The following is a 14,784-nucleotide window of genomic DNA, read 5'->3' on the forward strand; positions in this document are numbered from 1 at the left end:
AAAAAAAAAAAAAAAAAAAAAAAAAAACACATCTTAGTAAAACCAATACCTTCTCAGCTTCGCATCGAAGCTAAAAAAAAATAGTACACTGAAATTTAAAATAAAATGATTCCTTTATAAAAGTTTTTAAATATATAAGAGTAAAAAAGTAAGATTAATTTATTTACGATAAATGTAAGCAAATGAATTTAATTTAATCTTACTTCCATTATCTAAATAAGCAATCCCAGTCGATTCTTGTGAATAATTATCGTCATAATTTACAAATCTAAGTAACTCTTTTGAGTAGTTATAATGAAAATGTATAAATGCTACTGCACGCCCTTTATTTACAGCTTTAATTCCGTCGTCGTTGTTTTTTATATATAACTTATATAAAACAGATTTGAAAAAAATTTTTTTTAAAATAACAAATTATTCATAATACTATTATTCTAAAGATTTTATTAATAATGAGTGATTATTTTAACACTCGTCACTCAATTTATCATTTTTTTTTTTTTTGCGAACTTTTGTTAGTTACACAAGTACATAAATTTATCTTGTGTAAATATTTTTCTTGTTCATCCCTTACGTCCAATATAATGGTCCAAAAATTTATATCGACCAGTCACTTTCTAAATTACATAATTTTTTATTTAATAAGTAAATTTGTATGTTGTCATTTAAAAAATAAAGTTAAGACATAAAATATAAAAAATATTTTACACAGAATAAATGAATATTAAGAAATTGAGTGGCTAGTAATAAAATTATCACCCTGTAAAGTTTTTATATTTATGCTTACAATAATATAATCAAGAGATCTTAAATAACTTATCATATCACAACTTAATGTTCCATTAAAATCGTTTTCTACTAAACAACTATTTAAACGAGTATTGGTACAAATTGATGTATTTACTTCATCATTTAAAATCGCTACGTTTATATCCTTAAAAGATGTCCCGGTCGTTAAATTAAAATTGAACATCAGAATAAATGGCAATACAAGTACAAACATCATAGAACTACACTCAATTATCAATAAAGAATTAATATTTGAATCTATATATTTTATTTTTTTAATCGTATTTACTAAAATATTTAATTACATAATATCTCTTGAAAATATAAACCAATTCTTTTTTATTAATGCGTTAATTTTGTACCAAGAGAAATTGGAATGATTTTTTTCCAGCAAGGTTTTGTTTCGATTTGTATATCTCGGTAAGCTATTATTTTCATTCTAAATAAAACAATTATTTATTTCATTGTATTTAATAATAATATTAGGTTTCAAATTTATTATTAGAATTGAGATCAGTTGATCAATTTTTATTATTTAATAAAATTATGTAATCTTTTTTACAGTAATATTTTACTAAAATGTTTATGTCCTGACACACAATACTAGTATTAGTCAACTAAATTATAATATTGGATGAATATAGTGAACAATTATTAAAATTATAAATTTTTATATTACTTCATTAATGGGTTGTTCTTCACAAAGTTTTATAAAAGCGATTTCTAGCGAATCAGTATCATATTGGTCTAATAAACTTTTAGGTGAACACTCTTTTAATAGTCTTCCATTTCGCATAAAACCAATCTAAATATGAAATAAGTTTAGTAATTAATTGTTATTAAAAATATGTTTGTACATCTTTTATTAAATATATCATTCATTACATATATCTACTAATAATTCTAACAATTATTTTTCGAATTATAAACTCTCGTAAAATAGTGTACAATTATCTTAATATTTTGTTATTAATTTCTGAATAGAAAATTCTTGATTTTGGAATTGGATTCAAAAATATTTAAAAATTTGATTTTCTAAGCTCCGTATCAATATTTTAAACTATTTACCTTGTCCGCTTGAGAAGCTTCTTGAATATAATGAGTCGTGATTATAATAGTTTTACCGTTATTTTTTGCGAGATTCACAAAATGATTCCAAATACTAAATATAAATGTAATTGATGAATACATGATTAAATTTCATTAGAAAATCAAAGTTCATACTTTACACTTATTACTAAATCAAGGCCTACAGTAGGCTCATCTAATATTATTAATTTAGGGTCATGAAGTAAACAAACTGCTAGTGAAACTCTTCTACGTTGTCCTCCGCTGAAATATACATTTTGTATTATTTTATAATGCATCAATGACATTAATATAATGAGCTAGGACTTTTTGAAATGTTAAGAAAACATTTTTTTNGTCAGGACTTTTTGAAATGTTAAGAAAAAATTTTTTTGGGGATTAATTGAAATTATGTACTATTAACTTATCATTAACATCAATGACCAGTAGTATTCACGCAATTGTCGAGGATAAGGAATGAAGTGAGTGGACTGTATAAATGATTGTAGAATGAATTTTACAATATATAATTATAACAGTTAAATGTATTATACAAGAATCATAAAATATTATATGCACCAATGTGGATAGTGGGAACACTTAATACTAATGCCACAATGGCGTTGATATAAACAAATAATAAATTATAAATGTGAGTAAGTCTTAAAAATAAGATGAACAAGCATCATACTTATCGGCTAATTGAAACGGAATATTAAAAGGAGCTATTGAAGTCGAATGCAAGTAGCTGACCAACGTATACAATATTCTGTGAACGGTACTATGCTGTATCTCAGAAAATATATATGAACCCAACAGCGATATACTGAGCGCACAAGGGTTCGACAATCGCAAAGGTTATATTTGACTTTTACAACAAAACGAATACACAACTACTGGCTCGCAAGACATTATAAAGCTTATAGCTAAAATACGCTAAGATGGCGGCGACAATGCAGACATAGAGAGAAAACTGACAACAACTCGTTATAGCACAACGATAGCATAAATAATCACAACACAATTTCTCAACAGAATATTGATGTGTATCCACCAAAAACGTTATTAATGTCATTAAAATAAAACGAAAACCATAATAAATTAATAACAAAAAAGATGAAAAACGCTATCATAAAGAAAAATGAAAATTAATATTTCATAAATGAAACAACATTCAAAGAATTCTGCTACTTTGGAAGTATTATAGCTTCCAATAACAAATCAACACTAGACATAAACCCATAATGTTTTAATTATTTAAAAAGTATAACACAATAAAATTATTAACGTTTTAACTGTCATAGCGTAAAACCAAAATAAATAATTTTGATTTAAGCCCTGCTTAAGGGATACGTGTGCATTGAGGCTTCAAAACGATGATTCATTCAGGAAGGCGTTGGAAACGCATAAGTAGACCGTTGAAATCTAACAGAACGATGATTTGCGAACGACAGTCGATGGCCACTCGCAACTTGGTGGAATTTTTACTGCCTGTTCTAAACAAAATACGCCACCGATTTTTATATTAATAGCTAGACGGCTGATTGTTATCATAGCACCTTGTATTAATTCCCCGAGAGATATAATCTTAAATAATACAAACCAATATAGTTTTAGTACACATCTAATAAACTTTTTCTTTTTAATAAAGGCGTCATGTGCGGGGGAAAAGTGGACACTCCCCTTTTTGAAAAGCGCACAAACTCACAAAAATCAAACTAGTATGAAATGCGATTCTAGTATTTTTGTTATTACATATAATTATTTTTTACATTATCATATACTATTCGCAAATAGAACTCGGGATATACAAATAACAAATATTCTTTGTTAGATAGCGAAATGTGTTATCATTCACCAGTAAAAAGTTAAATATTTTGTATTATGGATGTCCATATCTAACAAGTACATAGAATTACGTTTTTAAAATTTGCAAAATGAACATATTAATTTTTTTTTTTGTTATAGATAATAAAAATATAAGAACAAAAATTTTTATTCTATTATATTGTAATATTCTCCTTTGGAATATTAATAAAATCAATACCTCTTGTATTTCTAAGACCACAGAAAAGAATATGCTAACACGATTAAACTTATAGTATTGACTTTTGGCAACTACGAAGTAGCCATGAGTCATTGTCTGTCTCAGCGTCTTCTAGGCACCACAAAAAGCATAAAATAGGAGAAGGTGATAAAAAGTAACTGTCTTGTTTTGATTGTAAAGCATGACTCAATCAGACGTTTCATCCCTATTTATGTTTTTCGTGGTATGTTATATAAGGGCTGGAGACTGCTTTAGTCAGTCAGTCAATCTTTCATTTCTCTCACTACAATGTAAAGTTAATCAATTCAAAATATAATTCCAAACATACTTGTGTGTATTCTTTTCTGTTGTTTCTTTTTAAATTTAACCTTTTAACACTAAACTTAAAATATACATTTGTGAAAATAATTAACAATTTCCATAATAATAAATACGCTTCTGCTAACCAAGTTCAATTTTCATTTATTGACACACTTACTATAGTTTTAAATATACTTTTTAACAACCATAAATCTACACTCGGGATTTAATCATCATCAGTGAATATCAGGTAAGAGTAGTTTTAATACACTAACTACATTTATTAAGTAATAACTATTAGAATTTAGTATTCCCCTCAACACGTAGTATACACTCTACATTTCTCCTCATTACACTCTTCTCACACATGCAACAGCTTCCCGATATATAATCGATAAAATTCCCAGTATTGTACTTCTTTGGGTTATTACAATATTATCAAGTTAAAAATAGTTAAAAAAATTAAATATTTAAGTTTCTGTCCATAAAGGGAAGAATTATATATCATTACAAAAATTTCTGAATTAAATGAGATTATTAAAAAGTTATATTTGCGCCCCTTTTAAAATCTGAAATAGCGTTACTAATTTTTATTTAAGTTACTATAGTTAGTCTAAGAATAATAATATGGATTTAATATCGTATAATTAAAACTAACCCATCTAATTAAAAATAAGGACATTTTTTACAACAATGATATTTTAATTATTCAAACAAAATTTAAAATACCTATTTAGTCTATTCAGGGCCGTCTTTCATTACTTGGAGGCCCTGGGCCTACTTAGATTGGAGGCCCATTTAAGGAGTCGAAAAATCTTGAAATTGTTTAAAAACCAGTAATATTGATCGTTATGATTTTTCTTTAAAATAAGTTTTAGCTGAATTGCCGCATTTTTGTGTATCTAGAATTTTTCCACCACTTACTATAATAAACGGCAAGTATTTTTTAATAAATACAAGACATATATTTGTATATAAAAATATATATATACGCGTATTTGTATATCTACATACTATTAGTAAGTATATTTTTAGATTTACGCGCAATTAGCTTGGCGCCAAGAATTTTATTTTGACACGTACGCGCAGGGACTATCGGTTTTTCCAATAACAATTCAGACTGCTGGTAAACATGTTTAAACATGTTCTACGGCAACAACGTGTTGTAAGCTACGCGCCACTAAAGCTACGAGATATTTTTTTTAGTTTAATGATTCGTGTTTGTTTATTTTAAATATTAAAATGCATCGAATTCACTCTAGCGGGGCAGCAAAAAGAAAAAAAGCTAAAGAAGGTAAAATTCAAATTTCAAAGTTACCGAAGATAACTCATTTTATTAATGTTCAAGTAGCAGGTAAAACTAATAAGTGGAAAGTTTTTTTAAATATATTGATATAATTATTGCCGGAATTTCTTCATAGATATTGCTGCAATTTGGAGATTTTAAATCATAAGTGTACAGGTACATTTTGTTTTTACTAAATTATTATTTACATGAGATTTTTAAGTGATAGCGTAAAAAATCTATTTTATTTACAAAAATTGAAGAAAAAAAATGTACTCGTATAAGGGTGTGGAATCAGGACGATTCGACCAGGGTTTTATTGCTCGAGTGAAGCATGAATTGACACGCATGCTGTATGCAAGCGTGTAAGTGTAATAAAAAGAGGTCCAAACAACAGATCATGTTCAGACTCTCGCATGTTCAAATTGACTGTTATGTGCATTAAACGTATTAAATTTTCACAACAGTAAGATAAATAAGAAAAAAGGTGTCACGGACTTCTCTCTTTTATTTTCACGCGTGCAGTGAGGATCGTGAGGATCGTACACTAAACATTGATTAAAATGGATAAAAAAAAGCTTTTTGTTAAAAAATTTTGAACTTACTCAATATGTATTTATTTTTTAAATTATTTATTTCATCTTTTCGACTATTATATATAATATTATTATTTAAATTAAAATTTTTATTAAAATGTTTATTATTAATTTATTTATTATTAAAATTTTTTTGTTTCATACCAATAGATGAGTCTGAAAATCTCAGTACAATTACAAAATATTCAACAGATTTAGCATCCTGGAAAGATNTCAATACAATTACAAAATATTCAACAGACTTAGCATCCTGGAAAGATATCAACGAAGATTTACGAAACTATTGCTTGCAAAAAGATCCATCTTTTTTTCATAATAAGAATGTTGAATATACAAAATCAGCTAGAATTTATGACGAAAGTGAGAAACAGAAAATAAGATTTTTTCATTCATCTCTTTTTTATCGCAATTTGCACAACGGAGAAACAGTAGAACGAGACTGGCTTTCTTATTCTCCATCGACCGGTAATATTTATTGTTTTATATGCCACTTATTTTCAAATGAACGAAATCAATTCGCGGTTTTTTGGATTTCGTGACTGGAAGCATCCAGAGCGTATTGTAGACCACGAAGAGAGTCGATCTCATAAGGCAACTTTGATAACGTACTCTAAAAGAAGAAATAACTTAAATTTGATAAATATACAAATGACGCTTCAATTAAATAATGAAAAAAATTACTGGACACAAGTTCTTCGTAGAATCACTAATGTTATTAAGTTTCTTGTTTCTAGAGGTCTAGCTTTTCGAGGCAGTAATCAAATATTTGGGTCAACGCAAAATGGAAATTACTTAGAAATTTTAGAACTTTTAAGCGAATACGATAGTTTTTTAAAAGATCATATTAAGACTTACGGAAATAAAGAACACGGAATAACATCATATTTATCTGCGAATATTTGCGAAGAATTTATTGAATTAATGGGGAAACAAATATTTTTTTATATTATCAAAGAATTAAAAAAATCGAAATATTACTCGATTTGTGTTGATTCTACGCCCGATGTTTCGCACACAGATCAGTTAGTTTTTGTAGTTCGCTATACAACTGATAAAGGTCCCATCGAGCGCTTTTTATTATTTATCCCAATTGAGCAACACAAGTCTGAATATTTAAGTGAAGTTGTAATTAGTTTTTTACATGAACATAACGTCGATATTCAAGACTGCAGAGGACAGTCATATGATAATGCCTCGAATATGTCAGGACAATACTCAGGCTTGCAAGCGAGAATCAGAGAAATTAACAAATATGCTATTTACATTCCTTGCGCCGGGCATTCTTTAAATTTAGTCGGCACTAAAGCAGCTGAGTGTGTTCCGGAAGTCGTAGCTTACTTTTATTTAGTGCAAAAATTGTATACATTTTTTTCATTATCGACTAATAGATGGCAACAACTTTTGTCAGCTTTAGGACCGGAAAATAAAACCTTAAAAAGTCTTTCGACTACTCGATGGTCAGCTCGTTGCGATGCCATAACTGCCTTGCATAACGGTTATGATAAAATATGTACAGTTCTCGAAAAAATAACACAAAATCAAAACACAGCTCAAGATACGAAATACGAAGCGCAGTCATTGTTTAAAAAATTTAAAAAATTTGAAAATATATTTTTAACTATTGTGTGGAACGATCTTTTGAGTCGTATAAACGATGTTAATGTAACTTTTCAAAAAAAAAACATGAATTTACAAGTAGCTACTCACCTATTAGCATCTTTAAATTTGTATTTGAATGATACTAGTGATAAGTTTAATAATTTTTTAGTAAAAGCTAAAAATTTTACGGTATTAAGTGAAGATTCGTGCAATCAGAGAATAAAAAAAATTAATACCAGACTAACTTATTTCGATGGACCTTCCAATGAACAACTTTTTAATTCCGATGATAAATTAAGAATCAAAATTTTTTTACCTATTATTGACTCTGTTTGTACTGATTTGAAGAAAAGACAAGAAGTTTATGATAAATTAAATGAAAATTTCACATTTTTTACGACGCTCCAAAAAATCAATAACATTTCGAATTTAATAAATCGAGGACGCTTGTGAAAACTTGGCAAATATCTATGATAAGGATATCACAGTGGAAAATTTAATTTCTGAATGTTTACATTTTAAACATTATTTAAACGAAACTTGTAACGATGATGAGGTATTACTAATTCCTGATTTGTTTGATAAATTTTTAAAAAATTGTATTAGTTCTACTTTTCCTAATATTGAAATTTTTTTACGCATATATTTAAGTTTGATGATAACTAATTGTACTGGCGAGCGTTCATTCTCTTATTTGAAATTTTTAAAAAGCGATGTAAGAAATTCGATGACCCAGTCCAGGCTAAACTATTTATCTATCATGTGCATGGAATCTAATTTATTAAATGAAATAGATTTTAATGATTTGATTAACGACTTTTCGACTANGTGCCCTGTCTTAAAGGCGGCCCTGAGTCTATTAATTATTTCTAACTAATTTTCGTATATACCTCAAATCTTTAATGAATGAGTTTAAAAAGTCTATTTCCAAAATTTTTTTTAAATCTTGTGTTCTACTTTTAATAGTATCATTATCTATTTTGTAAAGTATGCCGAAATATGTTAAGGTTTCATTCACGGTAATGTATTGATCAAGGCATATGTCCTGTAATAAAACAATGAAAAACTTAAACATTTTATTTTAATAAGTACTTAATTAATTTAGTTTACCTGTGGCATATAACCAATATCTGAAAGTGATTCCACTTGTAAGTTAATTGTACCGGAATCCAAATGTTGAACTCCCAATATGGAATTCAACAATGTTGTTTTTCCACAACCACTAGGTCCTAAAAGACCATAGCTAAAAATAATTTTTAGTTTTATTGTTTTAAAAACTTTTTATAAAACTAAATATATTGAAATTTTCTTTTATTAATTTAAAAGTATAATTCTAATTTTAAATTTATCATTATAAAATGTTATTATATCATTTTTCAAGAGATATTTATTTAATTAAACTTTATAGTATATTTATTATTAATACTCATTTTTAAGTAGAACAGTATATTTGAAAATATTATTGTATATATTTCTATTTTTCTCTCGTGTACATATGTTTCATTTTATTAATCAAATTGCAATAAATCTTTCACAAGTTGTGGCAATTATGGTTACTGGTTAATAAAGTAGATTTTATAGCTGTGGTGGTCGATCTTCAAAATTTTAATGAGTACTATTTTAATTTTATTATATATATATTAATATAGACATTTTATGAAGATTTGAGATTTCAAAAAAATATTTTACTGGTAGTACAACGTGTTTTTGGTTTTTTAAAAATACCCAAAAAACAAAAAATGTTCTCTGTTAATCAATTTTTGGATTAGTATATCAAAATAGTTTGATTTTTATTGTAAACTAATTAAAAATTACGAAAAATCAGCAAACCAATATAAAGTCACAGGTTTTAAAGTTTTATTTAAATAAATTTTTACCATAATTTTATATCTTGAGATCATTATAATATTAGGAAAGAAAAATTAAATTACATATAATTTTAATAAAATAATTTTTAATATGAATATAATTATGACATAATATAATTATTTTAAAACTAATTAAGTTAATTACTGTATTTTAAACAATTACATTTCATTTTTTTACATAAAATGTCTTTATAACTCAATTTTTAGTCGATATATTGAATTATATTTGACAATCATAACACACAAATTTTTAGTAAAATTACGATCAATTTAATTTTAATGTATAAAGGAAAACTCAACGACCAATACTGATCGTCCAACTATTACGACAAAAAAAACATTGTCCAAAAGCTCCCATTAAAAGGTTCTGTTTTCAAAAATTGCCAAGCCCGTAACAATTAAACGTAAGAAGTGAATAATTTAAAAAAAGAAATACTATTGTTCAAAATAGAATAGAAATAAAAGTCTATCGTATGCTATTTTTGTGTTAAAATTTTCAATTTTGTTTTATTTTAAAATACCTTACAAAAGTTTTTGAGTTAGAAAAAACATTTTAAATCATTTGATTTTTATTTCATTTAAATTCAATAACTTTAATAAATATCAAGAACCTCATGACTGTAGTTCCCCCTTGTTTGAAAGAAAGTTTTTTTATTATATGATTTTTTTTTATGGTTCTCATTTATTTTCTCAGCTCTCACTTGACCAATTTTAATGACCAATACGTTAAAAGAACACTATTTTAATCTTTTTGAACTTATGATCACCAAATAGTGATAAAATTCTTTTTATAAAAACTTTTTTTAACGATACATCAAATGATCACAACTAATACACTCAATTGGGTAGATTTTTCAACAACATTTTGATTGGTTTTTAAATTAAAGTAAATCATTAAAATTAATTATCTTCTGAATATTTCAATTGTAGAATATTTTTAATCACCAAAAATTAGTTAAAAATGATTACTATGATTTGCTACATTGAATTGCCTTAATAGATATTTATTCATAAATTATACTTATAAATGAACTACTAATTAGGAATAATGGTAGAAATAGGAGTTAATTTTGATTTAAGAATAATAATCCAATTATATTATTCTTTTTTGTGACATACTTTTTTTTTTAAATCGGATCATTTCCTTTTATATATTATAAATATATATATATATATTCAAATATTACACTTATAATCATATAACTTGTAATTAAAATATAAATAAAGAAATAGAAAATCATATAGCTTTTGGAATAATCCACCAATTTTTTAAAATTAAACGCTATCTACAGATTTGTATAGCAGTGTTTTTTAGGATAGTGATTTTAATCACTGCTGATATCATCTATACTGTGACACGGCCACGGCGTTGTCACACGTTGACACCCCGCGGTCGTATCAGCTACTTCTCAGCCACAGCTTCACTGTAAACCGGACCGTTACACACACGCGTTATCGTCGTGGTGTAAAGTCCAACAAATGCCTAGCGTCGAATACCCGGCCGCAATAATACGTCCAGTTAGACATCTTCGTGACACCGATGCCGTCCATTGTTTCCTGTTTTTACCGTCCGTGAACGCCATCGGATCACCACCGCAGTTCTTTCGAGAAGTTTTGTCATTCACCGACGAGAACCATTTTTCAACTCTATCATCCAACAATTAGTGATATTTCAGTGTTATAACCTTTCGTTGGCTATTCTTGTTCTTTTAAAATTAAAACGTGCATAATAGAATCGTGCTTTCTTCTTTTTCTCTTTTTTTTTGTGTGCGTTTACGACGTCAGTCGCAACAACTGGACCAAACTATGTCATGTCCCCACTGTGCTGAGTTTTTTAATATCTCAAATCTTCACAAAATGCCAATTTTAATGTATATAATGAAGTTAAAATGGTTCTCATTAAAATTTTAAATATCAAATTTTTTTGATCCACCCTACTGGTCACATTAAACTGAAACTAGCGGCAAATTAAGAAAGCTAATAATCGTCATTGTGTGATTACATAATTTATCATTGACATCGCAAGCCAAGGACTATTGATATTTTAATTATTTTATTTGTATTGATTAAAATAAATACAACAAAATACATCGATACAAGTGTTCATATAACAATTCAACTAGTTTAATTATTTTTCTAACATTTTTCTGGAGTCAGTTAGGACACAAAGGTTTTATTTATTTATAAAGCTGTACAACAAAGTAAGTTGTATTATCAATAAACAGAGATACAACACCACTAAACAAATTTTTGAATTTGAATCTTTATCAGTTTAAAATCGCATACCAAAAACCCCAAGCCCAGTTCGAAAAACTTTTAACATCACTAAAAATTATATAAAAAAATATATCCTCAAATATATTTCTGCCATTAAGTTTTTGATATTTTAACGGAAAAAATTGACTTGCAAAAATCTTGATTTAATTTTACGATACAGTGATTTATATTATTAATAAAAGTAAGTTTTCTTTTTAAAATATATTTAGAATATTATAATCTAAAATATTTGATCGTCCAAAAATTGAATGGGTACTTACATGCATCCACTAGGAACAGTCATGCTGAAATTATTTATCACTATTTTATTTTTATCTAATTTTTTAAATGCATTTGATATTTGCAACATTAAGCTACTGGGTTCTTCCATCATTACCTTTATTAGCGCTTATAAACGACTACACATATTTCTCATTACTGGTATATTAAAAAACTTTTACAATGAAAATTACTTTAAATTATAATATGAATTATTTTTTCCCATAGCGTTGTTTTATTTTATATAAAATTTCCTGACAACTATAATATTTATAAGGTGTAAGTTAAGTAATGAGATTGGAGTTTTTATTTTTTTTAATTGAATTCAAATTACAATTCTACATTATCTCATTCAATGCCCTGGGAATTCACACAGCGCTGAAGTTCATATTTTCATTGTTTGTAAGAGTTCTAGAACTCATTTATCAGAATAACTTTCAGTTGATCAGTAACAAACATTTTAATACTTTGTAGTATCCCAGAATTTCGTTCTTTAAGGAAAATTTTTATTCTTTAAAAGAAAAAAAAGTCACAAGGGTTCAAGTTGGGTAAATAGGGGGATTGAGGTGTCACGGGAATATTTTTAGCTAGTTAGCCAAAAACTAGATAATTGAAATGGCTGTGTGACAATGTGCATTGCCATGATACAGCACCCAATTGTTTTTGATATTCGGTCTTACTCTAATGACTCTTTTTCGAAGTTTTTCAAGAACTTTTTTACAAAAGTGTAGGTTGATTGTTTAGCCTCGAGGTACAAACTCCTTGTGGACTCTTTTCTGGCTATCAAAGAAGCAAATCATTATGGTTATGATTTTTGATTTGGTCAATCATACTTTTTTCACGTGATATGTGCCATTATTGGCTCCAGCTCTTTGTTTTTGGGTTGTACTCAAAAATTTAAGACTCGTCACCAATAATGACATATTCTAAGAAAAAATGGTCATTTTCAAACTACTCTATAAAATCAAGACACGAGTTTCTTTTTTTGTCCATTTGGTCTCGTGACAAAATTTAATGAACGGTAATGTGAGTTAATCCCAACTGTTCTCCAATCATTTACACCATCTACCGACGATTGAATCGGACAAAATTCTGTTTTCTGATGATGTTTTCATTATTCTACTGCGGGGTTCATCTTTAATCAGCTCTCTACTTTCTGAAAATGCCTTATATCTCAACCCAACCTAAAAATCTAGATCATTGAAAGCACACATTCTCCAAATGCTTGTTGAAGCTTTTAAAAAGTTTCTGTCGAACTTTACTCAAGATTGAAACAAAATCGGATAAGATCGTACTAAAAAAAAATCGTTGACAAAAATAATAATAATTATATTTTGCATTGAATAATATTTTCTAACTAACAGATTTTTGTCATATTTATGCACAGTGATTTTTTATCGTACATTACTTGATGTGTTCATAAATAAAATAAATAATTGATACACGTTTGCCATAGAGATAACAATTTACAACTTATTATGGTTTCTACATAAAAATACAATACTAAATGATTAGATATCAATTTCATACTAAATTTAATTACTATAATAAGTATTTATTTATATATTATACTTATAAATCACAAAACGTGTAATTAGAATATACACAGTATGATTTTTTAGGAATGATACTCCCCACTATTTTATTAAATAATCATTTTTTATAAAAATATACAAATTAAAATTAGTTTTATTATAAATCACTGCAAATATCAAGTATTTTGTAAGAAAAAATCATGACTAAGGCTAGATTTTAGAAATAACATTCAAATGTTAAATGGGAACCTAATATTATTATTTTTTTTTTATTATTATATGAAGGTTGTCTAAATAAATTTTTGATTAGTTAACTAGTTGATTAGTTAAATGTAGCCAAAAATGAGAACGGCTGGGCCGATTTGGCTCAAATTTTTTTTAAATTGTTCGTAATTGCCAGAAGAAGGTTTTTACAAAAAAATTTTGGGAAAACCTTTTTTTTTTTAATTTTTTTGATGATTGATTTTTTAAGTTCCGGAATGCTTTTTCGAATTGAAAAAACTACAGGAAGCTTTGTGTAATTGTTCATATGACATAATTAATCGTTAAAATGGGGTCCCCCGGCCAAGACCAAAAAAATGGATCAACATGGAGAAATATGTTGTATATATTAGGTATTAATATTATATTTCACTATATAAGGTAAAGTTTAAATTTTGTAAAGTGATAATTTTCGTATCGTTTTTATTCCGTTCGATTTTATTTATAGCCGTAAATACCCTTTCCTTACATAGAACGCAATAGTCGATAGTACAGATAAAATTTATGTTTTATCAATATGAAATATGATTATTCGATTATTACGACTTCATTTTCCATTTTCCATTGTTAGCGTGAGTACAATTGCATTTTATTTTACTAATTAGCAATAATTTATTTAATACAATTAATAAATTAATTAATCAATTAAATAGAATTTTCATGTTTTTTGCAACAGACTTCGTTGTTTGTTTTTGCGTCAGAAAACAAAACGAAAAACATTTTTTATCATATTGTACTCTATTGATTTTTGTTTCAATTCAAATAAATCAATAAATACATTTTTGGACTGTATATTTTATTATTGTTTTATGTTTTAAGTTTATCTGGAGGCGTTAAGTTCGCTGGGTCCACTTAGTGTTTAAAAAAACTTTTTGGCAAAACAACGTTTGCCGGGTCAGCT

General features: G+C 26.9%; 1 protein-coding gene across 3 annotated transcripts in view; it reads right to left on the reverse strand.

Annotated features, from left to right (window-relative positions):
- LOC126910356 (ABC transporter G family member 23-like) overlaps nucleotides 1–12,295 on the reverse strand; it is a 54,128-nt gene extending 41,833 nt beyond the window's left edge. For 2 of the 3 annotated variants that reach the window (XM_050692860.1, XM_050692857.1), the window contains exons 1-9: nucleotides 12,090–12,295; nucleotides 8,795–8,927; nucleotides 8,575–8,729; nucleotides 2,014–2,121; nucleotides 1,858–1,951; nucleotides 1,469–1,594; nucleotides 1,095–1,228; nucleotides 788–1,010; nucleotides 204–369 (exon numbers count right to left, since the gene is read on the reverse strand). In XM_050692860.1, the coding sequence (XP_050548817.1) occupies nucleotides 204–369; nucleotides 788–1,010; nucleotides 1,095–1,228; nucleotides 1,469–1,594; nucleotides 1,858–1,951; nucleotides 2,014–2,121; nucleotides 8,575–8,729; nucleotides 8,795–8,927; nucleotides 12,090–12,202 (1,252 nt within the window). In that variant the 5' untranslated portion in view covers nucleotides 12,203–12,295. The remainder of the gene's footprint in view (nucleotides 1–203; nucleotides 370–787; nucleotides 1,011–1,094; nucleotides 1,229–1,468; nucleotides 1,595–1,857; nucleotides 1,952–2,013; nucleotides 2,122–8,574; nucleotides 8,730–8,794; nucleotides 8,928–12,089) is intronic. The other variant, XM_050692854.1, reaches the window with a different exon arrangement.
- Between the last annotated feature and the right edge of the window lie 2,489 nt (nucleotides 12,296–14,784).

The sequence above is a fragment of the Daktulosphaira vitifoliae genome, unplaced genomic scaffold (genome assembly GCF_025091365.1).
Source record: "Daktulosphaira vitifoliae isolate Bord-2020 unplaced genomic scaffold, ASM2509136v1 Scaffold_1, whole genome shotgun sequence".
NCBI classification, from domain to species: Eukaryota; Metazoa; Arthropoda; class Insecta; order Hemiptera; family Phylloxeridae; genus Daktulosphaira; species Daktulosphaira vitifoliae.